This window comes from Danio rerio, chromosome 7 (genome assembly GCF_049306965.1).
Source record: "Danio rerio strain Tuebingen ecotype United States chromosome 7, GRCz12tu, whole genome shotgun sequence".
NCBI lineage: Eukaryota > Metazoa > Chordata > Actinopteri > Cypriniformes > Danionidae > Danio > Danio rerio.
This window is the reverse complement of record NC_133182.1, coordinates 23,466,060-23,491,981: the sequence shown is the minus strand read 5'-3', so window position 1 is coordinate 23,491,981 and position 25,922 is coordinate 23,466,060. Positions and strand designations below refer to the sequence as shown.

The window sequence follows — 25,922 nt, the reverse complement described above, 5'->3', positions numbered from 1 at the left end:
TATGCTGCTTCAGAAGCATTACCAGAAGCATTACCAGACAAATGAATATCAAAGAGAAACAGCATTGGCAATATGAACATATTTTGGTTTCAAACTTAGACACAGAATAAAAACAGGTAATTTTTAAGAGCTGTTTTAAAAAAAAAAAAAACACAAAAAACACATACATCACAATTAGATATTTTCGCCAAATCGCAAAGGCCTACTGGGTGCCACTCCCATCAGCTAAGAACAGGAAACTGAAGCTACAATTCGCAAAGGCTAACCAAAATTTGACAATAGAAGATTGGAAAAACGTTGCCCGGTCTGATAAGTCTCGATTTCTGCTGAGACATTCGGAGGGTAGGGTCAGAATTTGGCGTCAACAACATGAAAGCATGGGTCCATCCCTGCCTTGGATCCATGCTTCAGGCTGGTGGTGTAATGATGTGGGGGATAATTCATGGCACACTTTGGGCCCATAAGTACCAATTTAGCATTGTTTCAACTAGAGCTGCACAATTAATCCAAAAAAGATTGCGATATCGATTTAACCCCCTAGACAATCTTAATCCGGCATTTCTACGATTCTGCCAATTATATTTTCAAGTTCAGGAGAGAAGCAAAGGCGGCTGCACGAGTCTTTTTATTGCTTCACATACATTGCTCAGCGACATGGACACCTCCAAATGACGTTGAAAGAGTCACTTACTGTATTTATAAGGTATAATTCACCTAAAAATGTGATTTTTGTCTTCATATACTGTAATGCTGTATTCGCAGCCGGGAAATCCCACGTGACGTGAGCTGCTGACCGTGAGCTGTTACCACAGAAGGCGGGGGCGTGCCCTATTTAATGATAGATGCGCGCACGTCTACCTTAGTGAACAGAACCTGCATAGGCTGAGTGATCGTTTGAGAGCCACACGCGAAGTATGAACAGCACTTAGCAGTGAAAATAAAACCGAAAGCGAGCACATTATTTAAATAATCATCTCGCATTTAAGAGTTATGATCGTGACAAGCATTTGATATGTTTTTTTTTTCATAGTGAGCACACAGTTGTGCATGAAAATAAATGTTTACAGTGTCAGTATAACTACTCTAGCCTATATAATGTTGATTTTACCAGTGAATAAAATAGTCTAATAATGTTGTCAATGACAGACTGCAATCATAGGCCTATATCTCAAACATAATTCAACATCAGAATTATTACAAGTAGAATAGAATTATTTATAGAAATCAGTAGACCTACACATGCCATGCCATGAATGATAAAGGCAGTTCTGAAGGCAAGAGAGGGTCCAAATCCGGTACTAGTAAGGCGTACCTAATAAAGTGGCTGTTGAGTGTATGTACATTATTCAAATGTTGAATTGGAGTCATAGGTAAATAAACATTGAATTTCGCTACCTCCATCAACAATTTCAGACTTTTTATTTGTGCACATGCACACAAAACTGACAACGTTCTATAAATACTTTACACATCTCTGATCCCCTTCTCTTTTCCCAGCAACAGGAGGAAAAAAATGTTGTAAATGTCAAATCAAAATGAGCTTAAACAGCAGAGCTGCATTTGCAGGTTGATCTGATGAGCAGACGTGTTTTTGTGCAGCTCAGATTCCAGAGCCCCTGATCTCCCCCTGCCCCCCTTCCCACTGGCTTCCCTTCACCTCTTTAATGTCGGGATCAAGGCTGTGCGCTCTGGGATCTGTGCTGATCAACCCCCAACCAAAGCCACCAAACAAAAAAAATAAGGAAATACGATTACATTCTGTTCTCCAAATATTCAGAGCTGCTCAGAATACAGAACAAGAGTGTCATTAGTGCAGACTGAGAGGAAGTGTTGCCATGGTTTCTTTTCATGCCTCCTGATTGTTGCTTGATCAAAAAAGAAGAGCCAAACACTTGGACAGACAAGATAGTTAGATAGACAGAGCAAATGCTGCACATTATCCCTGTCAAAATCAAGAACAGTGTTGTTTTATATAGTATGCATTTTTTATTAAATAGCTTTTAGATCAGTTTCTTTCTAGATACATTTTAAGATTTTGTATTTTATGTGCATTTGTCACTTTTATTTTTATTATTATTATTTATTTCAAATTAACTACAATTTAAATCCCTTCATGATCCCTACTTGTAAATAATTGTTATATTTCAGCCTAGTTTTATTAAAAAGTGCTGTATGTAGAATTACAGTTGTTATTAGCGCCCCAAATGGTCGTTTAGTGATCTGCAGCTGGCAACTTGCTATCACTCATGCACACATAATATACAGGAGATTAAACATTATTCATGATTCAACAAACCCACACACACTATATGCTCATGGTCGCCCACTGAAGCTATGGGTTGTGCTTGGTTAGAAGCTCCAAGTGGAAAGCTGACCAAAAGAAGGCTGGGTTTAGGGATGGTGCAGGCGTAACAGACATTAATGAAACACAACAGGTTATGCCTACTTCAGACTGCGTGATTTTAGCCCCGATTTTGGCTCGCCGACAGGTTTTGAGAAATCGCCGACAAATGCCTGAAATCACAGGCAAATTGCTGCTCGTGCACGTGAGTGACAATCACACAGTATGAACGATCAAAGACGCGATCTGAAAGAATCGCCGATGAGTCACCGATGCCTGTGAGATATTTGGCGTGCTAAATATCTGGAGCTGTCGGCGATTCAAATCATGCCGTGTAAATTGAGTTTTGACTGAAAATAACATCAGCGATCGCCTACAGCCAATGAGAGAGCAGCTTTCACTTGTGTGTGCGTGTGTGTACCTGCTGCAGGCCAGCGGGAGGCTGGGGGAGAAGTTAAAAGCACTCTTTTTTGGTTTATTTGGACCCACGAAATGGAGGAAAAACTAGTGGAGGTTTGACAGGACTCAGGAGCAACCGTGTCTGTTTGACGTTTCATACAGAAAGAAATTAGTTTATTATCAACGTTGAGGAGAAATGGCTAATTCCCTTTAAACCCAGGTGAGCAAACATGTACATGTTCTACCCCATTAAAGGCTTCTTTCTCATTATGTAGTTAATAACAAAAGATATACTACATGTTTTTGGCTGTGAGATGTAGTTTGGACGAAGTTGTCGGCAATTCTCCCTAAGTCATGCAATGTAAATGTCCATGTCGCCGAACCATCTTGCAGTTTAAACAAAGCAGCGACGAAACGCTAGCCCAGATAGTCATGCAGTGTGAAAACATCTGTGACACGACTAGTTTGAAAATCATGCAGTCTGAACTCGGCATTACTGTGAGGTTGGATTTAGGGTTTGGTAGGTGTAGGTGTAGACATTAGTAAACACGACAGGTTACTGTGAGGTTGGAGTAGATGCAGATAGGGCTGAGCAATAATGCAAAAAATAAAAATAAAAATTACGATATTGTGCTTCATTTCATTCAATATCAAATTATTATTGAATATTTTTTAACAATAATATTACTAAGGCAAATCATTTTATTTATTAAAACAAAAATATTTAAACAAAATATCTGACCTCTTAAGACCCTTAAGCTTGATAAATAAAATGTTACAAAGTGTGTGCAATGGTAAAGGTAGATTAAAATCTGCAAGCTGTCAATATTAATGATACAGTAAACCTCAAACCATGTAAACAAAACAAATTATGATACTCAAATCTGAGCTTTCAATTAAAGGAACCAGCCATCACTATTCAAATACATGGGGAACATTACAAATTGTGAAGTTGAATGACTATATTACCAACTATGCTAAAAATCTTTCAGATGGGGAGCTAGTGGCTGGGAGGCACAAGAAAAGAAACCAAAAAGCCACTCTGGAGACATCCTTTTTTGTTTACAATCTCCTCACTGCTGCTATACGGCCCTCATTTTTGCATGTCTTGTTATTCTGAGCTGAAGTGACAAGCGAGTGTGTTTTTTTTTTCACAATTTTCTGTGGCATCTCTCGTAACTAGGTGACCGTTTTCTCAGTTGATGACTAACGAACAAATAATTGCTGCAGCTTGGATACAAGTTTATGGATATATTTCAACTAGATGTACCTGGAAAACGTCTTCATACCGAACTTTTTTTATTATCAATATTGACAATGGTGTTCGGTCAATAAATACTGAAATCAATTTTATTGCCAAGCCCTAGATGCAGACATTCAAAAAAACACAACAAGTTGGTCCTGTACAAGACTTCAGGAGGTTTATACAGACCACTTGGAGCTCAAGTCCCACCTACTTGGGGCTGACCAGCCCATTTGGAGCTAGCTCCAACCTCCGTTACACCTTTCTCAGGGGGTATAAATGAAGCCAGCAGGAAGTGCTCAAGCTGTGGCCTTTGTGGATCCTAACATTGCAGTAAAGTGACAGAGATTATTTACTGCCAGTGAGCACAGACTTTCAGATAAGCTCTTAAACAGAGGTCCTGACTCTGTGATTGTTAAAAATATCAGGATGACCTTAATAAAGGGTAGGATTGTGTTCCCGGCATCCTGGCCCACAGGCCTCTCTCCATCAGAGTTGCCTAATCATCCTCAAATAATTGTAACATTGTTAACAATTTGTTTCATTTACCTTAAAACAGAGAAGAGGCTCTTGGGAGGGTGTAAACATTACAATGTCACATAAAAAACAACTCTACAGGCTTTCACAGAAAACCTCATTTGTGTAAGGTCTTCTTTGTAAAGTTTGTTTCACGTATCTGCAACAAAAAGCTATTAAGTGGCAAAGTGGGTAGCACGTTCGCCTCACAGCAAGAAGGTCGCTGGTTCGAGCTTCGGCTGAGTCGGTTGGCGTTTCTTTCTGGAGTTTGCATGTTCTCTCTAGACACAGTAAATGTCAATGAATCAAAAGGCTGTGGCCACATCATGTGGACAGTGGATCAGAAGATTCTTTCTTGTTATGAATGACACTGCTGTAATGCGAGATGAAAAAAAGGAATGTTAGATATGACTCCCTGTGGTTTCAGAAAAGCCCAAACAGTAGCATTAAATAAGAGTATATTTGTTAAACTAGCATGGGCTTGAGGGTTAATAACGCTCTCTCTCTCTGCTCTCCCTCTCATGAACTCTTCTCACTCCGTCACACACAATTAAATGTGCTGCATTCAGCACAATTGGAACAAATCAGCCATGCGACCATGTGACCTGAAGTCCCCGTGCCCCAGTGCACAAACCCCTGGCTGGATACGGCCTGGAGGAAAGGGGGTCATTCCCTGAAGCCAGTGCTTTGAGTGCTGCTGTGATCTGCGACCTGCTTTGTATCTGGAGTTCCAGTAGCTTTTTTAGGATATGGATGGGTCCTTCATCTGTGTAAATGGGGCAGGCTAACAGGAGAATGAAACTGGGGTGTCTGGAGAGTAAACGACGGGTTTAGTGGAGAGTGAAATATGGCTGTGGGGTGAATGGAGATGGCTGAAAGCCACAACCCAGAAAAGATCCAGACCAGAAGAAAGTTTAGTTTGAGACTTAAACAACAGCTTTTATCTAAAAAAATAGGCTTAAATGAAAAATCTCACAGTATTATCTTCTTTCTAAATATATTCATTAATTCATTCATTTTGCTTTCGGCTTAGTCCCTTTATTAATCTGGGGTTGCCACAGCGGAATGAACCGCCAACTTATCCAGCATATGTTTTATGCAGCGGATGCCCTTGCAACCCATCTCTGGGCAACATCTATACACAATTATTCACACATACATACAATACGGACAATTTAGCCTAACCAATTCACCTATACCGCATGTCTTTGGGATGTGGGAGAAACCAAAGCACCCAGAGGAAACCCAAGTGAACGTGGGGAGAACATACAAACTCCACACAGAAACAGACCCAGCCGAGGCTCGAATCAGCAACCTTCTTGCTGTGAGGCGACAGCACTACCTACTGCACCACCGCATCACCCTCTAAATACACGTTATTGCTAAAATTCTTAATGAATCATGCGTGCATAAGTTACTAATTACATCTTTTGGTGAAACTGACTTCTTTTTGCTAACTTTTAGAAACCACTTCTCAGTATTTTTATCCTGACTTTGAATCTGATGTGAATGCGAATCACATTCAGATGTGCATCCATCCAATCAAAGAGCAACCAATTGATAGATAACCAAGTCTATTGTTTGTTTCAGGGGGATGTGTCACAGTTTGTAATAAATGATCTGCATCTGCAGATTACAACTTTAAAATAAAAACAGCAACAAGCACGAAGGATTTTCTTAATTGAGTTGGTAGCTTGTCTAATTGACTATTTGATTAAGTACTGTTCAATTAGACTGATTCTGGGTTAACTCATCATTCGGTTACTTTCTCAATAATAACAAAAATATATATTTACATATGACTACATGGACTGGCTGCCAATTTTCACATCCACCGAGTAGAAGTACAGGTATAGCTTGGTTTTTTTTCCCCTGAAATCTTGCTTCTGATTGCAAACATAAATATATTCAACAACCAAATTAATTACTGAAATTTGCTGGTAGTGAAATTACATTTTAAAATTTTATCTAAAAGCATGTCAATGTAACTCTCATTCTATGTGCGGTGCAAGAAAAGGAACTGAGATACAGCTCTACTCATTAGTAAAAACTTTCTAGAAAAAAAAACTGCAAATACACTTACATGTCTATAATAAATGTAAAAGTCCATTATAAATAGACCCCCAAATATTTACCAAAATATTGAGATTGCCTTTTATCCTAAATAGCCAAAGTGCTTGTAATGCTTAAAATGAGTGGACAGGACATGGCAACATTTTAAAAGTGAACTCTGAGAAGTGGCCTTCAAAACATGGTTAGGTTTAGTTAAAATCATTGACCATGACACAAATGCCACTTTGACATTAATTTGGTCAAGAAAATTAAAAACAAAAAGCACAAGATACCAAAACATCAAATCCCAGTGCCAGTTATCACAGCTTTGGCAATGTCTTGAGCTTTCTGCACACACAAAACAATAAATCTAAAGGATTAGGACCCATTTTTAAATATGGTTGTCGATACTGAAACTTTATAGTACATACTGTAAACTCTATGAACTCATTAACTCCCTCCCTGGCAGCATCCAGACCAACCAGGCTAAGACTGATGACATTGTGCAGCAGTGGATTGATTTGAAGCATCGATGATGACCACCGTGACACTTATGTAAAGTAAGTGCAGTGACAACAACACAGCATCGATCCTGCCCAACGGCTGCCTAATATTGCTGAGTAAGCATGCCAGTAAACCAGGCTGTGATTGAGTGTGTATGTGGTTGTTTTTGGGTTTGTTTACTGGAAACTGGAAGTGAATGACTCAAAAACAGTGTTGCCAACTAAAATGAATGGCAGAGAGAAAATGAGAAAGGTACTGGTTTAGTCCAGCTGTCTAGTATCCTGATATGTAGTGTGACCTGGAAAGGCCTTTTCGATGAGCTCAATAGACAGGCCATGCTTGCATTTTCCTTTTTTGGTGGCGGGTAACAAAAGGCAAAGGCAAAATAGCAGCAAACAGCACTTTTACACAGGGATTGCTTTTCATTTGTACACAAACACAGCGGAGGGGACAGGTTGCCTGCTGAGTGAATACAGACAATAGAATGAACTGACTTACAGGTAAGAAAAACAACTGAGAAAAATGTCGAGTAAAGTGGAAATTTCTGACCTGCGCTGAAACTCCGACATAACCATTTCTATTGGAATCTAGGACAAAAACTTGAGGCTGTTCAGTTTCTTCCGAAGTGTTGCCTAACCAGGTAATACAGGTCAAGACAGTGAAACCCCAGATATGAAAACACACAAACACTGATATTGTATATATCCCAGTAAAATGTATATTCAAGAAGAGTGCTCAAATCAAACAATGGTAATGAAATTTCAAAAAGTCAGCAAACTACTAGCCCAACTAGTCAACAACATAGCATGGCTAATTCAAACATTACATTCTTTGAATTAGAACCATTTGTATTGACCATATTCTTTATATACGGGTGGGCTCAACCATTTGAATCTTTTTGGCTTGAGACCTCCAGTCTCTTTCCCTTCCATTGATTACTATACGTTAAAACAGCTTGTTGGACTTCTTCATGATGCAAACTAATGTTTCTATATTATGTTATTCTACTTCTTATGTATAGCCATAAACACACTTGTTTGTAGAGCAAGTAGTTTGATCGTTTTGACCGTCGTTTAGTCATTTCTACCATTAACAGCCGAATCAGATGTACTAAAACAATTGCAAAAACAAGCGCACTTCAGCAGTGAAAAATAAGGTCAATAGGGCTGAGCGATAAGTCAAATGTAAAGTCACAAATGTGATTAAATCAACAGCTGTAATTACCATGCACATCTTATCAGGAAAACATGGCTCTTTGATAAGTAGAAAAGATAGTCAACGTTATTCACAAAGTACTCATAAAAATTGCCTTCGATTAATTGCTTAGCCCCGATTTATACGCAGGCAAAGTCAATTATTTAGAGTAACGTTAAACTTATGTCTTTGTTTTTCTCTCCAAAGGCCAGATTACACTGTGCGATTTTTATAATCCTGAATGATTGTAGTATGTCAGACTGCATGAACATGGCTCCCATGTAACACTGTAAGATCTTAGCTGTCATAATGCCAGACTTAACGACAATGAAGATGCAGCAAACATGGAAGAAAACTCCCACAGAGTTTGACATCATCCACCCGTGACACTTCCACTATCCCGAATTCTGAAATGATTCCTCGCATGCCTCAATAATAAAACCAATAATAAAACCAGGAAAAAACTGTTTCAACATTTCCTGCATCATTTGAATTGTTGCATGGATTGCGTCATCAGATTCTATGCTCCTATTGGTTCTTGGATTGAAGCTCATCGCAGCTGTTGTCACACTGCAGAACACTGTCTGAAATCTTCTGACACTGCCAGAACTTCATCAAAGGGAAAATCTGATCGCAATGTGCATTAAGTGGCTGTCTGTGAACATGTCAAACCAACGCTCAAAGACCACAAATATTAGCCTAGGATTTCAGCAATCTTTTGGGATTTCCCAAATTTGTCTCAGATGAGAAAGTCGTGGCTGAAATCTCAGTGGGAGCAGTGCTTTACTTGAACACACAAACACAAAAACTGAAGCCGAGTACATGTACAGTCTATAAGTTTCAATGAAATCAAATGTTTTAGACTACGTTGGTCTACACAAATCTGTTTAACTTTGAAAACTGCATTTTCATCTAAAAACACTATAAGTATTCTTAAAAGGATTTTAATCTTTAACATCTTCATCCAAATCTTCAGCTGTACAATGTTGCCCACCATTTTAGTTGAATTGGTTTCATGACTAAAACTGCGTCATCATTTTTCTAAGTCCACACTGGGACTTGAAAATAACATTTTCGAATAAATAAATAAAAATCACTGTGTATGAAAAGAAAAAAAAAATTAACAAAAAACAAAAATATCAAAATAATATTATTATTATGTGTATAAGTTTATATACTGCCTTTCAATCTCAAGAATCTTAAAAATTGAGCATGTTCAAATAACAAACAAACCTCAACATATTTTACGCAAGAACGAATAAACATATTTAAATGGAGTCTGTTATTAGGTTTAAAATCTATATTATGCATTAAGAATGCATGGTTTGTTTGTGAGACTTGGCATGTACTGTATATATTTGGACTGTATGTTAAAATACTTATACTTTCATAATAATAATAATAATAATAATAAAAATAATACTTCGCACATTCATTAATTTACCGATCCTAATATTGTTGCATGCTAATTTAAATATTGGGTGTGAAATCACAGTTAAATGACTTCAAAACAACATTAGCACTATTTAATTGACTGTGAACAATGTTGTATTTTGATAGTCAAAGGTTGCTATTATGATTTCACCATTCAGAATTTGCAAATAATACTTTTCCCAAATTATATTATTATGGAGAAAGTCAGAATGTACCAATATGAAACCAAATTTACCTCAATAAAAGACTTGAGGTAAAGTTGGTTTTATATTCTCACATTCGTTCCTTTACCGACACTTATATTGTTTAGCATTCTAGTTTGAATAGTGTCTGAAATCGCATTTAAATTACTACAAATCAACATAAGCACTATTTAATTGACCGTGAACAATAGTCATTGGTTGCTATTTTGATTTCACCATTTAAAATTTGCTAAATAATACTTTTCCGAAATAATAAATATGATTTATTAATAATATTTATCAATATTAAACTAAAATTAAGGAGAAAGTCAGAATGTGCAAATGTAAAACCAACTTTACCCCAACGACTTATGTATAAGTCCAGTAGGCAGAACAAACAACAATGCCACAGTAAACAGACCCATTTTAGCTTGTGGTCAAAAGTATTAAAAAGCTGACATTGTTGAAATTCTAAGCGCACTCGACATCAATTACTTACTCTGGTAAATTTGATAAAATTGATACTGTCTCACAATAAAATATACTGTAATGTGTTTTTTAGGGCCTGGGTATCTTTTGACATGAACAGTATATTATAGGGCTGGGCGATTAATCAAAAAGTAATTGAAATCGACATTCAGAACCTATAATCAATCTATTTTTTTTTCAGGTAAATTTTTTCGATTACTTTCCCTACCGCATGTGGACTCATGTGACCCTGCTCTGGCTGGTTTATACTTCTGCGTCAAGTGCACATGTATGGTCCGGATAGTGCAGCTTTCGCACGGTCTCATACCCTAATTTACTATAGGTACCCTATACCTTCTACTTTTAATATGAACATTGAAAAACACTGAAAATAATTCATTTTGTCTCCAAAAGTGCAAGTTATTTATATTTTCCATTTTTTTATAAGTAAAAAAGTGATTGTTCGTTTTAGGAAATGTGTGCTTTAATTTTATTTGTACAAAGTTGATGTTCAACAAATAATCTTAGATACTAGATAGTGTGTTTCTTTCAATTATTTTAAAATCAAGTAACACACCCTTCATTTAAAAATCTCCCATCTGTAATATGTAAGTATATATTCATTATTCATAATCGAGTTAAAATGTTCAATTAATAGAGAATTTGGTTTTAAGCCAAATCACCCAGCCCTAGTACATCATAGTTATAAATATATCTATATATTCACGTTACAAACATTTTTATTTGAAAAATGTCCCATCCAAAACTTATACATCTGTTTTAAATAACTCAAAGTAACGTTACATGCTTTAACACAAACACTTAAGACATCCAACTGAAAAAAAAAAGGATTAAGCTAAAGTCAATTTTATATTTGAATATTTGTTCAGTGAAAACTTGTGACATGTTCCCTATACTGTGTACAAAGGTACTTTGAATATTCGGTCTGAAATCACATGTAAATATGACTTGAAAACAACATTAGCACTTTTTATTTGACTGTAAACAATGTTGTACTTTGATAGTCAGTGGCAGCTTATATGATTTCACAATAGAGAATTTGCTAAGAACACCTTTTTAAAATTTTATTATTAAGGAGAAAGTCCAAATGTGTGAATATAAAACCAACTTTACCTCAATAAAAAAGGAAATAAAAAAATCTATAATAGTCCTAATTTCATCATATTTTGGCTTTGATGGCTTAATACAATGTACCTCACAAACCATTTAGCCATATGGAATTGTGGACCTTTAATCATACAAAATCCACTTAGGATTGATAAATTATGTAAACATAAAAATATGGATGTATAACGTCGCAGTTACAAACAAAGTTCCCAGCCTCAGTCAACCCCAGACATTTTTTTTGTTCGTACCACATGATCTCTCGCCAAAGCAAATAAAAATAAAATGTACATCCCATTTTATTAACATTTTTACGAAACAGCATAAATCATTGTCCCGGCCATAACACATACAACACACCAAACACACCACAGCCTTTTCGTTTCATCAAAACACAGCATTTGCTCACGACGTTAGCGTTAGCAGCTCAGCTTTGTCCGAGCCCATGAGAGATGCAAAACCGATTAAAAAGCCCGTTTACCTGTGTATATCAAGCGCTGGCGAGGCGTCTTTCTGATTTCAATCCTAATATCGCTCTTCCTCTGTTTTGTTACATCGCATACGTCGGTCAAATGATGTTTATTTCTGCAAAGGATGCTGTGAATAACGATGCGCGAGACAGGTTGGGTTGTTTGTAAATCTCGGAGCGATGCGTCCAGCGTGCGCGTTTCCTTGACAGCGTCGAGTCTTCTGCTCGAGCGCGACAAACGCTGCTCTGAGCGCATGCGCACAACGAAGCCATGACCACCTCCCACCAACATAAGCACAATCTGAAGCCGCGGCCCGCGGAGGAAGAAAAAAAACCTGCTTTACCTCAGAAAATCTCTGCAAAAATGATCCCTTCAGTAAGGTAGATTTTATTGAGTAGTTTTATGTTGTGATATCGTTTGATTAACGCCAGTGCCACGCGTGAAGCCCGTGTAAAAAGTAAGCTAGCAGGCAGGGGGGGGGTTTAACCAGTAAGCAAAGTAAGCTGCCGCTTAAGGCCTCAGGAAATTTGGGGGCCGCCAATAATTGCCTAGAAGTATAAATTATACACACAACATTATTTTTTAATCATATTTTGTATGGTGAGGGTCTAACAAATCAAAATGTAACGTAACTACAACATCTGCACAAATTCCTCTTACACTACTAGTCATGGAGCAGTCAAGTCAGGTAAAGATTCAGTTTTTAAAACAATTCATTATTTTAAATATTAAAAAAAAATGTAAATTCATTTTAAGAAAACAAAGAATTTAAAATGTAGAGATTTCATTAAGATAGAACATGGAAGATTCAGTGATATAAGACAAACACTTCAAAATAAATAAATAAGTAAATACATAAATAATAAAACTACAATGGTTACATTTTAGGACTGTTGGGCCCCATGGCTGGAACTGCTTAGGGCCCCCCAATCACTAAATCCGCCCCTGCTAGCAGGTAAAATAAAATGTATGAGTTTTTCTATAGTGAAACTCTTCACTTAACAATTTAGGAATGTGTTCTTGCATATTAGAGTGTAAATCCAAATTCTGCACATTAGAGCTCAAATTATTATGAGTAATGTGTTTCATATTATGTTTATTCATATTTCTAACAATAGATGGCAGCATTGCCAGTCTTATAAAATGGATAAAAATGGACTGAACTTTGTTTTGACACAAAATGTAAAAAAAAAAATGGCTTACATTTAACAGTAAAACAATCTCTATCTTCTTGAAGACAACACCAGCACAATGTTTTTAGTAAAATATGCTATAAAATATATTAAGATTCATAGATATTTATAGATAATAGATTTTATATAATAATATTAATAATATAAGGCAATAATTAATCAGACAATACATTCACTTTAAGTAGTTTTAATAAACTGAGTCGTTATGTGTAATGTAATGTGGCTGATTGATTAAAAAGTTTACACAACCAAATTAATATTTTATATTATTTATTATATATTATTTAATAATAATATTAATAATAATATTTATTTTATATATATATATATATATATATATATATATATATATATATATATATATATATATATATATATATATATATATATATATATATATATAAATATATAAATGTACAGGCAAAATACCAAAATAGATTGCAAACTAGAGATAGCATGCACAGAACAATGATTTTGTTACAAATCATCCATTAACTATTTTTGTGTGTGTGTGTAAAAATGGTCTAAACCAAAGGGTAAAAATGCAATGCAGTGTAAAGATTTCCTGTCTATTGTCACATCTGGCGCTGTCCATGGTCCTGGAAAAAATAGATTCCATTTTCAGTAGATGTACACAAATGACATGCATGCTGGATATGCTTCAATTGACAAAACACAATGACTACCACCCTGAGGTATGCTGCAGAATGAATGAGAATTGTCTTTTATTAAATAAATAGCAGCTTCACAAAAAGATGACATTGCAAGGATGTTTTTTTAAACAAAAAAGGATCTGGTAAACATTCACAGGCTATGGTATAAAAATGGACTTTGAGCAAGGGTAGGTGATAGAGGAGAAATTCTAAGGCTCTACACAGGAAAACAGCAAAAATTTACAGCTTTTTACATTGTTTGTTCCTAGACATCCTCAAATGATAATTTTTGGTCTTGCAGACCAACATCTGTTGCCATGGACACCAAATAAATGTCCATATAAAGTAAATGATATTAGTACTCATGTCTCTTGTGCAATTTTGCTTCTTCTCTCGCTCTGTCATGACCAACTGATGAGGCAGCACACAACAAACCTTACATTCACAGGAGAGCTGAATTACTTCAATACCTGCTGAAAAACTATCCTTGAGAAGCAGTTTGGGCCACCCACGGATTGCTGGCATATCTGCTGATTATGGAAAACAAAACTGGAAAGACTTTTGAAATCATCAATTAATTATATGAAATCTACAGGATTTCCATGAGAGGCACATCTCGTTCTTTAACTGTTCAACTGGACAAAAAGCCATCATAATGCCATACATCTTCATATGGAAAGCCATTGTGTTTATATAAGTGACAATTAGAACTTACAAGTACAACTAAACCCTGGGATTTCAAACGAGTCTTTCAGGCATAGACTTTTTTAAAGTTATACTACTCTTGTCATTTTCAGATCCCTTAAAAGTCCTGGAACAAAACAAACTGGGATTGGTTTCTATACATGTCAGTCAGATGGCCTCTGGGCGGTCCTTGAACAATAAAAACTGAAGAAAAATAAAGCTTCAAATTTGGACTGCATTAAAAACAAAACTAAAGCCATATTTGTTGTGTCTTTAGTATTTTTGAATGTTTGTTTTAAAGTTTTAAGATAGGTATGATGTAACCCTTTTGTCTAATTTAATTTGGTCCAGATTTCTGGGTCAGAGGAAAGAACTGCAGTCATTTCCTCTACATTGTTAGAGCAGGAAATACATGATGACCCGAATATTGTATTATTGTTTCACTGCAACTCAAAGGATTCAGCATGTAGCATTGGATATGTTTACAAGTTACACAAAGAATGATCTGATTTGCAAGTGTATGTAGACAGCATAGCTTCATCCATTGTAATGCAACTAGCTTGGATGACAGGGACTTTTTGGATTCACACTAGATTGTTTTGTAATTACTCGATCGACCACAAGAGGACGCTATCACTCTATCTTGCATGGACTGCAGTCTCATAATGTCCAGTGCTGCTTTGATAAGAGACTGGGTGTTCATGCATTACTTAATGGCATTCAAACATCTGAACCTGTTAACACAAACAAACACACACTCGTTCATGTTACATTCCCCCTCACTTTTCTGACCTCAGTCAGATTATTGTTTCTGGAGCTAATTCAGCATACATTCTATGCTGTGTTACAGCTGAGGTTGAGGAGACGGTTCATCAGAGTAACATTTTTTTTCATGGGCACAGCATCTCCACACTTAAAGCTTGGTCACTCCCTGTCCTGTTTTCAGACACTGCTGGTGTGTTCTGTGTGACTGTGACCGCTGCTTATAGAGATCTCTGATATTCCAGGTTTCAACTCCAGTCCGGTGTCAGTGTCTATATCAAGAGTCTCCAGATTTCGGATTCCATTCCCATCCCCATTGCGGCAGTTACTATTCCGGTCAATGGAAACTTTGTCACACATCAGAATAGGTGTGACTACCGCATGGGATGGACATGGAACGTTTATAGTGATGGGTTTAAGCCCTACGTGTCTGTATTGGCAGTGCATATAGTTTGAAAACGCCCTTCGGTAGGTCTTGTTAAACAAAGTGTACACTAAAGGGTTGACCCCTGATGAGATGTAACCCACCCAAACAAACACGTTGAGCAGTTCCGTGAGTAGAGTTTCCTTACAGGTTCTATGGCAGAGGACGTACAGTACGTTAGTGATGAAAAAGGGACACCACATGAATAGAAAGAGGAAGAACACTACACCCAACACTTTGGATGCTCGCCGCTCGTTCTTGATGGCCTGCATCATCCCCCGTCGTCCATGAGCTCCAGCTGGGTCCCGTCCTGCGGGTGAATTCATTTGAGATGGCGCTTCTGAACTTGGGATTATTGAGATAGTGTCTGGGGGCACGGTCAAACCGAGTGTATTTCCATCGCTGTTGCTGATCCGTAAGCAGTTCAGACTGCTGCGACGAGATGGAGCCAAGGGTGGGACCAACTGGGAAGAAGGTGGAGCTGGAGGCTGCAAAGGCTGCTGGGAAGAAGCTTTGCCCTCATAGAGGAAGACTGTGGCCTGGCGTTGAAGTGCTTGGACGGTGAGACAGTATGTGACCACCATGATGACCAGAGGAATAAAGAAGGCAACAAAAGAGCCAACCAGTATGAAGAGTTCCTCGTTTAGAGCACAGATGCCATTCTTCAAGACCTTTTCCCTGTTACTCAGTCCAATCACTGGAATGGGCATTGAGATACCTGCAGAAAAGTAACAGAGAATGTTAGAGTCTGCCTGAACTGGAAGTAATTCCACTAATGTAATTCCAACTAAAACAGACTATAGAGTATGGGCGGAGCTTCCTTTTGCACTTCATTCCCTCATAGCAAACTCAGAGTCATATTGAGAGTTGTGACAACTGAAGACCAATATGTCTAATCGTCACCTGATTAATGTAAAATCAATTAATTCTGGGAAGTGCTTCAGGATTAATTCAAATAATGTTAGATAGCATTAAAAAAGTAAAATCTTATTATTACGAGGGGGGCATGGCCAAACAACCCACAAAGAGGGAAAGCACGGCGGCTTGAAAGTCATTTGCTGGGCTTTAAACACCATCTTCCTAACAGTCACGTTTTTCCCATGAGTCTCCCATAATTCCACCCGAAACCCAGTCCATGGTACAGTTACTAAAACCACAAACAACCTGCTTCCCACCCTTCCTCAACTTTTTGGTTCGTCTCCAACCAACAATACCCAACCCCCACCCCCCCAGTCGTCAACTTTGGTAGTATCTGATCACTTCCGAAATCCAGTCCTTGGTACAGTTAGTAATACCACGAATAACAACCCCCACCCTTCCTCGACCTTTTGGTTCGTCTCCAACATCATCCAACCCCAAACAACCCCCCCCGCCCCCAAGTCATCAACTTTGGTAGTAAAACCACAAATAACCTGTCCCCCCACCCTTTCTCAACTTTTTGGTTCGTCTCCATTATAATCCAACCCCAAGCTCCCCGGTCATCAACTTTGGTAGTATGTGATCACCACCACCAGTCCATGGTACTAACACCACAAATACCTCCCCCCCCTTCCAGAAACAACCCAACACTGGGAAACACCCACACACTCTTGCGCTCACACACATACACTACAGCCAATTTAGTTTATTCAAATCACCTACAGCACATGTCTTTGGATTGTGGGGGAAACCGAAGCACCCGGAGGAATCCCACACAAACATGGGGAGAACATGCAAACTCCACACAGAAATGCCAACTGACCCAGCTGGTACTCAAACCAGCGACCTTCACAACTAAGTCACTGTGTCGCCCCCTCAGATAAATTATTCACCTTAAAAATAACAATGTGAGCTAGTCCGTGTGAAATTCAGATTTTTTGCAGACTTTAAAATAAAATATAATCAGTCACCTGGAATGCAAGATGCTGAAGAACAAAAAGAACAACAGACCATACAAGATCTATTTCTGAGACAAACCCTCTCTTTTTCAGCTAGATCAGTTGTCCTTATGGTTGATAGAGAGAATCATTTATTTAATTAGAGCAGATGAATCAGACTGTCAAACTAGCTGTTTTGCATCCAGATTAGAATCAAATAAACATTGAGCTCACGTTCAAACGGGAGAGAGGTTAGATGTGTGAACTCTCTGTCATCCACACTGTCATTACTACGGCTAACTAATATTAGCAAATGAGACAGGAACCCTCTGTGGAGTAAATAGATAAACAAGAGACATAAAAGATGATGGGACAGAGTTGTTATTGTTAAACTGATCACCATGCGATGTTCTTACTCATCCTCAACCCATACAAGATATAGATGACTCTTTGGTAGAATATTAAGAAATATATTTTTTTAAATCTGAAACCATGGGGTTTAACTGTTTATAAAATGGAAGTCAAAGGCTACTGGCAGTTAAAGAGTAAAAAAAAAATGCTAAAATACAAATACAAACAAAATGACTATGACTCCTCATGCAGAATCATTCTGTGCAAAAGAAAAATCCTGGACATTATTTACAACAATACTATCATGCAAATGTCTAAAAGGGGACATATTATGCCCCTGTTTACAAGCTGCAAGATAAGTCTTTGTTGTACCCAGTGTTTGTGTGACGTCAGTTCAAAATACTCCACAAATAATGTTTTATAACTCTTTAAAACAGCCCCTTTTAGGCTTTGATGCGTATTGTGCCATTTTGGTGATTATCGCTTTAAATTAAAATGAGATTGTACTCCCAGTGCTATTTTCAAAAGAGGGCGGAGCTACAAATATCTATGTGTCAGCATAGTGGCAGAATCAATAACAAGAATAAACCCTTACCCGGCACCCTCCAGCTCTTCACTTTCGTCCACAACACCCACGAAATGTTGTCAAAGGGCCCGTACCGACCAGCGGTGAACATGGGTGGCAATAAACGTCAAAGAGCCGTATACAAGATTGTCCCTATACGCAACCCTTTTTTTTTAGGCGTGGAAGTAATTTGAAATAAATAAAAAATGGAGGGATTCCCTTCCTTTCCATTACAGGTACCTCCAACCCTACTATGCAATCCTCAAAACAGTCAGTTCATGTAGCAGTGCGTGACTGTCAGTTGACGTGCTCTATAGTGATAAATAGATGCTGTTTCCCAAACAAAATCTGAACACCTAAAAAATCTGAACACTGAAAAGTGGACACTGGATTTTGGTTGTGTGTTTGAACAGACATATACACATAATAATAATAACATTAATAGTTATAATAAAATCTAAACATGTCGATCTTGGTAGGTTTTTTTTAAAGACTACAAATTTAGTTTTAAATGAGCATAAAAAGTTAGAAAAGCAATCGAATGCTTTCATTATAGATGTGTGCATGACGAATAATATTAATGAACATTATAAATGTGATCAAACGAAAAATCTAAATGAGAAATTCATTTGCTTCTCATTAATCAAAATGTCTAAACTATACAATGAAGAAAAGATTAATGAGCTTTGATAACTTGATTCAATTTCTTTATAATAGCTGTTCATTTGGATAGGCTAAACTGTTAACTGTGTGTTCACACCAAAGTCGGCGAGAGCATCAAAGTAGTCAGAAGTCAATCGTTTTCAATGGGAGCCAGCAACGATAAGCAACGAGGAGCAGCTCAGTGTGTCTGCGGATGGTGTAGGCATCAAGGAGAGTTGAAATCAAGTCAACTTTATGTTAATGAGCTATGACGCGCTTCGCCGGCAAGCAATAGGTCTAGATCGGATACGAGGCTGGCTAAAAGTGTAATAAGCACATCAATATAGCATCATTTTTTTGACACTGTAAACCAATAATTTATATTTTTGCAGTACTGTGATGGTTGGGTTTAGGGCTAGGGTGAAGGTAGGTGTTAAATAACACAATTTATTGGGTAATTTAATAGACAACATAAATAATACTCGGTACACTACTGTTTTTACATTACTGTGATGGTTGGGTTTAGGGTTGAGGTGGGGGTAAATGTTAATAAAATACAATAAATGGGAAATTTAATAAATTCATTCATTTTCTTGTTGGCTTAGTCCCTTTATTAATCCGGGGTCACCACAGTGGAATGAACCGCCAACTTATCCAGCAATTTTTTTACGCAGCGGATGCCCTTCCAGCCGCAACCCATCTCTGGGAAACATCCACACACACACATACTCATACACTACGGACAATTTAGCCTATCCAATTTACCTGTACCGCATGTCTTTGGACTGTGGGGGAAACCGGAGCACCTGGAGGAAACCCACGCGAAGGCAGGGAGAACATGCAAACTCCACACAGAAACGCCAACTGAGCCGAGGTTCGAATCAGCGACCTTCTTGCTGTGAGGCGTCAGCACTACCAACTGTGCCACTGCCTCGCCCGAAAACTTAATAAATAATATAAATAATTCTCGTTAACTTCCGGCCACAACCCAAACAATTGGAATGTTGATGTCCACCTCTTGAGAGGATTCCAGAGAACACAGACCTGTGAACTTTGGTTACGACCACAGTTCTTCCCAAGGGTTTGATTATTACAGTTGACTAATTTCCAATTATTTACGATGTTTTCTTACAGTGACATAAATAAAAAAGATACTAGAGAGTTACTGATGTGCATTAATGTTATATATATATATTTTGTTCTCTCATAAAAAAGGCGGAAATCCCATGCTAACTATAACAACAGTACAAAACAGTATTGCTGCTTTAGACATATGGACACATATTGGATAAGTGGAGCAAAGCCACACCACACCCAACAATCTTATATCTATCTTCCATAGTTGAATGAATCTGATAAAAAACGTGCAACATTTTCACGCTAGAAAGCACTTTTTTTTATGCGGGAATGTAGCTGATTTGCTGCTATGTTGCACCGGTTCCCATGAACATGAAATCAAGTGTAGTGAATTTTGACATTCTCACCTGTGGAGCAGGGTTGTTGCTAGTCCGGGGTTGTTGCTAGATCGGATACTGTTGCGGCCGGAAGTTAAGAATCATTTTAATTATTTGTAAAATTTCTCATTTATTGTATTTTATTAACATTTATCCCACCCCAACCCTAAACTCAACCATTACAGTAACGTAAAAATATAGTAGTTGTACCAAGCATTATTTATGCTATCTATTAAATTACCCAATAAATACTTTTTTATTTAACGCCTACCTCCACCACAACATTAAACCCAACTGTTACAGTACTGTAAAAATACTAATTATATTGTTATACAGAGTCATAAAAAAATTACTATATTGATTTGAATATCGCGCTTCCAGCTGGCCGCATATCCAATCTAGACTTTACCGTAAATTGATGTGAATATGGCACTTCCGGCCGGCCGTGTATCCGGTGTAGACTTTACCGTAAAGCAGGGAAGGCAGACAGTGTTGTTGTCAAGGTGGCCAGAGCGAACTTTGACATTCTAACCGCCTCGCTGTGAATGCACAGTAACACAGATCGATTGTTTAGCTTTATAAGACCTTAAGGTATTGTACGGAACTGAGAGTCATAATTGTTCATTTTTACTCTCAAAGTCTTAGTAGCCAATCACTTGAAGTTTTAAGGACCACAGTTTTAGGTAAAATTCATCCTTAATGTTTTACTGAAGTAAATGTTTGATCATCTTGGATGGTCTGAAGTTGAGTAAATTTACAGCAAATTATCTTTTTTATATTTTAAAAAAATATGTTTTGCATCACCTGACGTTCTAAATATTGGATGAACAATGAAAATAAGTTAAATTAAAATGAGTAAAACCAACATATGTAAACTAAATATGTCTTAAACTAGAAATATAACAAACTATCATTTCTAATTACCCTCCAAAGTTAACAGCCAAATTAAAATATAAGAAAGTTTCCTCACTGTGCACATGACAATAAACAAATTGAATTGAATAAAAAAAGCTTATTCTAAATATTAATAAATACTTAAAATGTATTTGAATAACCTTAAAATAACACTGCAGCATACAATGAGATTGACGCAGTAAAAAAAAAAATAAGGAAAAGCTTGTGTGGGTGAGAGAAAGAGAGACAGCATATCCGGATGAGTGTGTAGGCTTGCATTAATTTCAAAGAAAAGCAAGTTCAGATTTGATCATTTCTAGACTGTTTAGTGAAAGGAAACGTAGGAGAGTGAAAGCTGGAGAGTATTCAATATTTATATTCTTCAATTCTAAAAAAATGTAATCCTCCAAACTTCAAACAACAGCCATCAAATCAATCAGTCTATGCAGACTAAAACCCTCAATTCTCAGCTGCTGGATCAGATAACTCATGGTCACCTTACATCAGATGTCAAAAGTCAGACTCTAGAGGGCGCTAATGCATTAGCCTAGAAATTCCTTAGCAATAAACACACAATGACAGACTATGGTTTACTTTATTGAGCAGTATGTGATGATCTTGACTATAGATGTATCTGATTGCCAATCACAACATTCAATTAATCCAAGCTTTGAATTTAGAGGAGCTTCTCTGTGTGAGAATAGAGAAAATCACTACAATCACCAAACCGCTGCTTGTTTATGCCATGTCAGTTCAAATAATTGTCATTGTGGTGGATCAGAGTGGCCTCTTAGACCCAGCTGGAGGCTCAAGAAACCCCAACAACATAATCTGGCAGCATCAAACAATGAAATAGATCGCAGTAATAGACGGCAGTGGACTTACAGTGGCTTTAGTAGGTGTGAATGGTACTGTTGTACAACAGTATAAAGACCTCAACTGAGACTGGAAAATAATGGTGTGCTTGTCTTTTCTTCTCAAGGTTTTTCAGGCATTTCTTTGCACTATTCTAGTCAACAAATACCTATAATCATAGACTAAAATTTGGGGTCTTTCATTATTGGTTTGACATGTTCACCGACAGCCAATGGAAGGTCCTTGCAAATTAATATTCACTCCAAATGAGTTTGGGCAGTTTCCAACGTTTTAACATACTTTCCTATTAAACTAAGAGCTAATAAGGGCACTAAATCTGAAAGTGCAGTCATTTCTGGTTTATTATCAATTCATGTTATAAGCAAAATGAGCGCTACAGATTATGTTGTGAAGAGGTATCATTTTAGAATGAGTGTTACTTACTGTGCCATCCATGGATGATTTCAACTAACTCTGGGTAAGTCTGTGTTTGGTGAAATTTGATTGTTGTGCAGTCTGACATTAAGGGGCTGTTTACACTTGATCACTTCATGCATTGTTTCTGATCAGTTAGCAATCCAATTTTGAAAAGGGTAGGTGTAAATGCCCCCCAAAAATCATTTAAGGTGGATATACAGTGGATCAAATTAATTAAACCACTTCAGGAGGGTCTGGAACACCTTGATGCATCTGGTTGTTGAAATATACAGTATAAGTTGTAGCCACTTGTTAAGTTTGACGTCATGTGAAGTGGCTTCCAGGTCCAACCGACATATCAAGCTGTTGGGGAGACTCAACAAATGGTAATAATAAACATTTATAAAGCGATGTAATACTTTAGAAAATCATGATCACAATATACAGTTGGAGTCACAATTAATAGCCCCCCTTTACATTTTTTTTTTCTTTTTTAAATATTTCCCAAATGATGTTTAACAGAGCAAGGAAATTTTCACAGAATGTCTGATAATATTTTTTCTTCTGGAGAAAGCCTTATTTGATTTATTTGGGCTAGGATAAAAGCCATCAGCATTTTAAGGACAAAATTATTAGCCCCTTTAAGATAGTTTTTTCGATAGTCTACAGAACAAACCATCGTTATACAATAACTTGCCTAATTACCCTTACCTAGTTAACCTAATTAACCAAGTTAAGCCTTTAAATGTCACTTTAACCTGTAAAGAAGTGTCTTTAAAAATATCTAGTCAAATATTATTTACTGTCATCATGGCAAAGATGAACTAAATCAGTTAATAGAAACGAGTTATTAAAACTATTATGTTTAAAAATGTGTTGAAAAAAAAACGTCATGACTTAGCAAGTGGATTCCTCCAAAAAAGTAAACAAATAAATGTGAAAGTGAGTTAAATCTAAGCTATTATTGATATAAACCTAGTGCCACAGTTTGGGGTGTCTATTTTGTTTGATTTATTTTTTGGTTTCATTGTATTTTTTGGCCATTAACTCTAAAATGATAATATTGGAATGCTAAATTAAAATCAAATAGCAGCATCAACAACAGAAATGTGTCGTGCACCTATAGTAGACTATCTCTGTGTACGGAGAGGAAAAATAATAGAAAAATAATGCTGTAATTCCCTTACAAAGGCACAGTGTTTTATTTTTGGCATATTATTATACACAAATGAATGTAAACCTTTTTGAATGATTTTTTTTACAGTTTTGAAGGATGTCTTGCATGTATCTATGTGCCAAAAATAGATGTTTTACCTAGCCTATAATGGCAATAATTAAAAAATTTGAGGATGTTTTACTGTGACACGAGTGAAGTACAAAGCCTGTAGTCAACATAAAAAAAAAAACTTTTGTACACCAAATAAATCATAGAGCTCACATTTCTGTAAAAATAATAAAAAAGAATAAAAAAGCATTTTAAATATATTTAACCAAGTTACATTTGCATATTGACCTTATTCTTCAAGGTGGGTGTGATTTCATCCAGTACAATGCGATCCTGGATTAACATGTTGATCCTGGAACATCATTTTTGTTTGAATATATAATTCAAACTTATTCACTTCCTCTAAACCCAACCATAACTGTAAATTATTCCCATTAATTCCCATTAATCAAAGGGGAATAATCTTGGATAGCAGTCATGTAGAAGTGCATAAACCTAATCATAAGCCTAAACTTAACATAAACGGTAAACTTATCCCTTAATTCTGATTGGGTGATTGGAATGTTGTTCCAGGATCAACATTAATGTTAATCTAGGAACATGATCTGCTTGGTGAAATCACAATAACCATTCTCCATAGATGAGCAGGTGCAGTCATTGGAATCTTTTTGGTTTGAGACTGAGGCTTTTTTGTTTGAGACTTATGATTTCATTGATTTTTAAACATTCAAAACAGCTTGTTTAGCTTCTTGATGTAGAAAATGTATGTGATGTTATTACATTATTCTGCTTTTTGTGTATAGTCATGAACACACTTGTTTAAAGAGAACACAAGTAGTTTGACAGTTTTCTGCCATTTATTATTCCTAGTAATTTCTCCTATAGGCAATTGATTTGAAAGTTGTAAAACAATCGAAAAAACGAGTACACTTCCACATTGCAGAATAAGGTCAATAGCGCAGGATTTGAAGATCAGTATCATATTCGTTCAGCAGTGGTATGTGGCCAACTGTACATGGCTATCCAACCAGAGTAAACTGAAAGTCATGAAGTGATGATGTGTAAAGAGCCCCTTTGCAAACTGAGATCATGTTTGTACAGTCTGACATGCTACAATCATATACAGTAGTATTAGTACAAAATCGCAAAGAGTAAAGAATGCACCCCTGCCAAATTACACTTCCCCTCATTTGCCAGCATGTGCGTAGGGTTATGATTAGGAGGTGTGGTAGGGATTAGGCAATGAGGTAGCAAATTTTGCAAGGGAGAGCATCCTTTAGCATTTTTCATCACAACACCTGTTTTACTCAAGATCATCAAATCCGTGTTTCTCTGACCTATGGAAATGGTCCAAACGGCAGCGATCTTCAGCATGGCCTTGGTGCGGGAGTTGAAGCGACTGTGCTCAATTGGATTGCGTATGGCCACGTAGCGGTCGAGAGAAATGGCACACAGGTGCATGATGGAAGCAGTTGAGAAAAGCACATCCAGGTATATCCAAATAGGACAGAGAGCACTGGGCAGTGGCCAGGCATAATCTGAAAACACAAAGAGAGAGATTGCTTTGTAAACATCTGTAATAAAACAGTCACACAGTAAAGAATGATGCTGAGAAAGAAAGAATAGATAGGGGAGACATGAGGCAAAGTGGTCCTGGCAAATCGCATTATGAAAGTCCAGACGACTGACTCCAGACCAAGAGCTAAAAGAGACTGTTATGTCAGCAGGCTTTAAATAACCAACATTAAGAAACAGTCAGGTTATGTAAAAGCTAAGTCATTTAGAGTTGTGTCGATTCGAAGAGAGTCAGAGATGCACACTGTCAACCTTTCAGATGCAATACCAGAATTATAAAACAGACCGTTCCAGCCATGGCTTCTGATTTATTAATGCAGAGTTTTAGTTGAGCTCAACTTTTTGGAAATGGCACGGTGACCTGTTTACTACATTATTTGATTAAAACAATGTCTTATTCACTAATGACTGGGTCAATTATTTGCATTTATACGCACATTCAAA

General features: G+C 37.1%; 2 protein-coding genes across 9 annotated transcripts in view; both read right to left on the bottom strand.

The window, feature by feature from the left end:
* zgc:109889 overlaps window positions 1-12,192 on the bottom strand; it is a 47,093-nt gene extending 34,901 nt beyond the window's left edge. For 3 of the 5 annotated variants that reach the window (XM_005172284.6, XM_009303058.5, XM_073906564.1), the window contains exon 1: window positions 11,940-12,192. The gene's annotated coding sequence lies outside the window, so the exon portion shown is untranslated. 5 annotated transcript variants of the gene reach the window in all.
* Window positions 12,193-13,819: 1,627 nt separating this feature from the next.
* htr2cl1 (5-hydroxytryptamine (serotonin) receptor 2C, G protein-coupled-like 1) overlaps window positions 13,820-25,922 on the bottom strand; it is a 78,656-nt gene continuing 66,553 nt past the window's right edge. For 2 of the 4 annotated variants that reach the window (XM_017356782.4, XM_073905909.1), the window contains 2 exons: window positions 25,241-25,441; window positions 13,820-16,362 (listed from right to left, as the gene is read on the bottom strand). In XM_017356782.4, coding sequence (XP_017212271.1) covers window positions 15,401-16,362; window positions 25,241-25,441 — 1,163 coding nt within the window. In that variant the 3' untranslated portion in view covers window positions 13,820-15,400. 4 annotated transcript variants of the gene reach the window in all.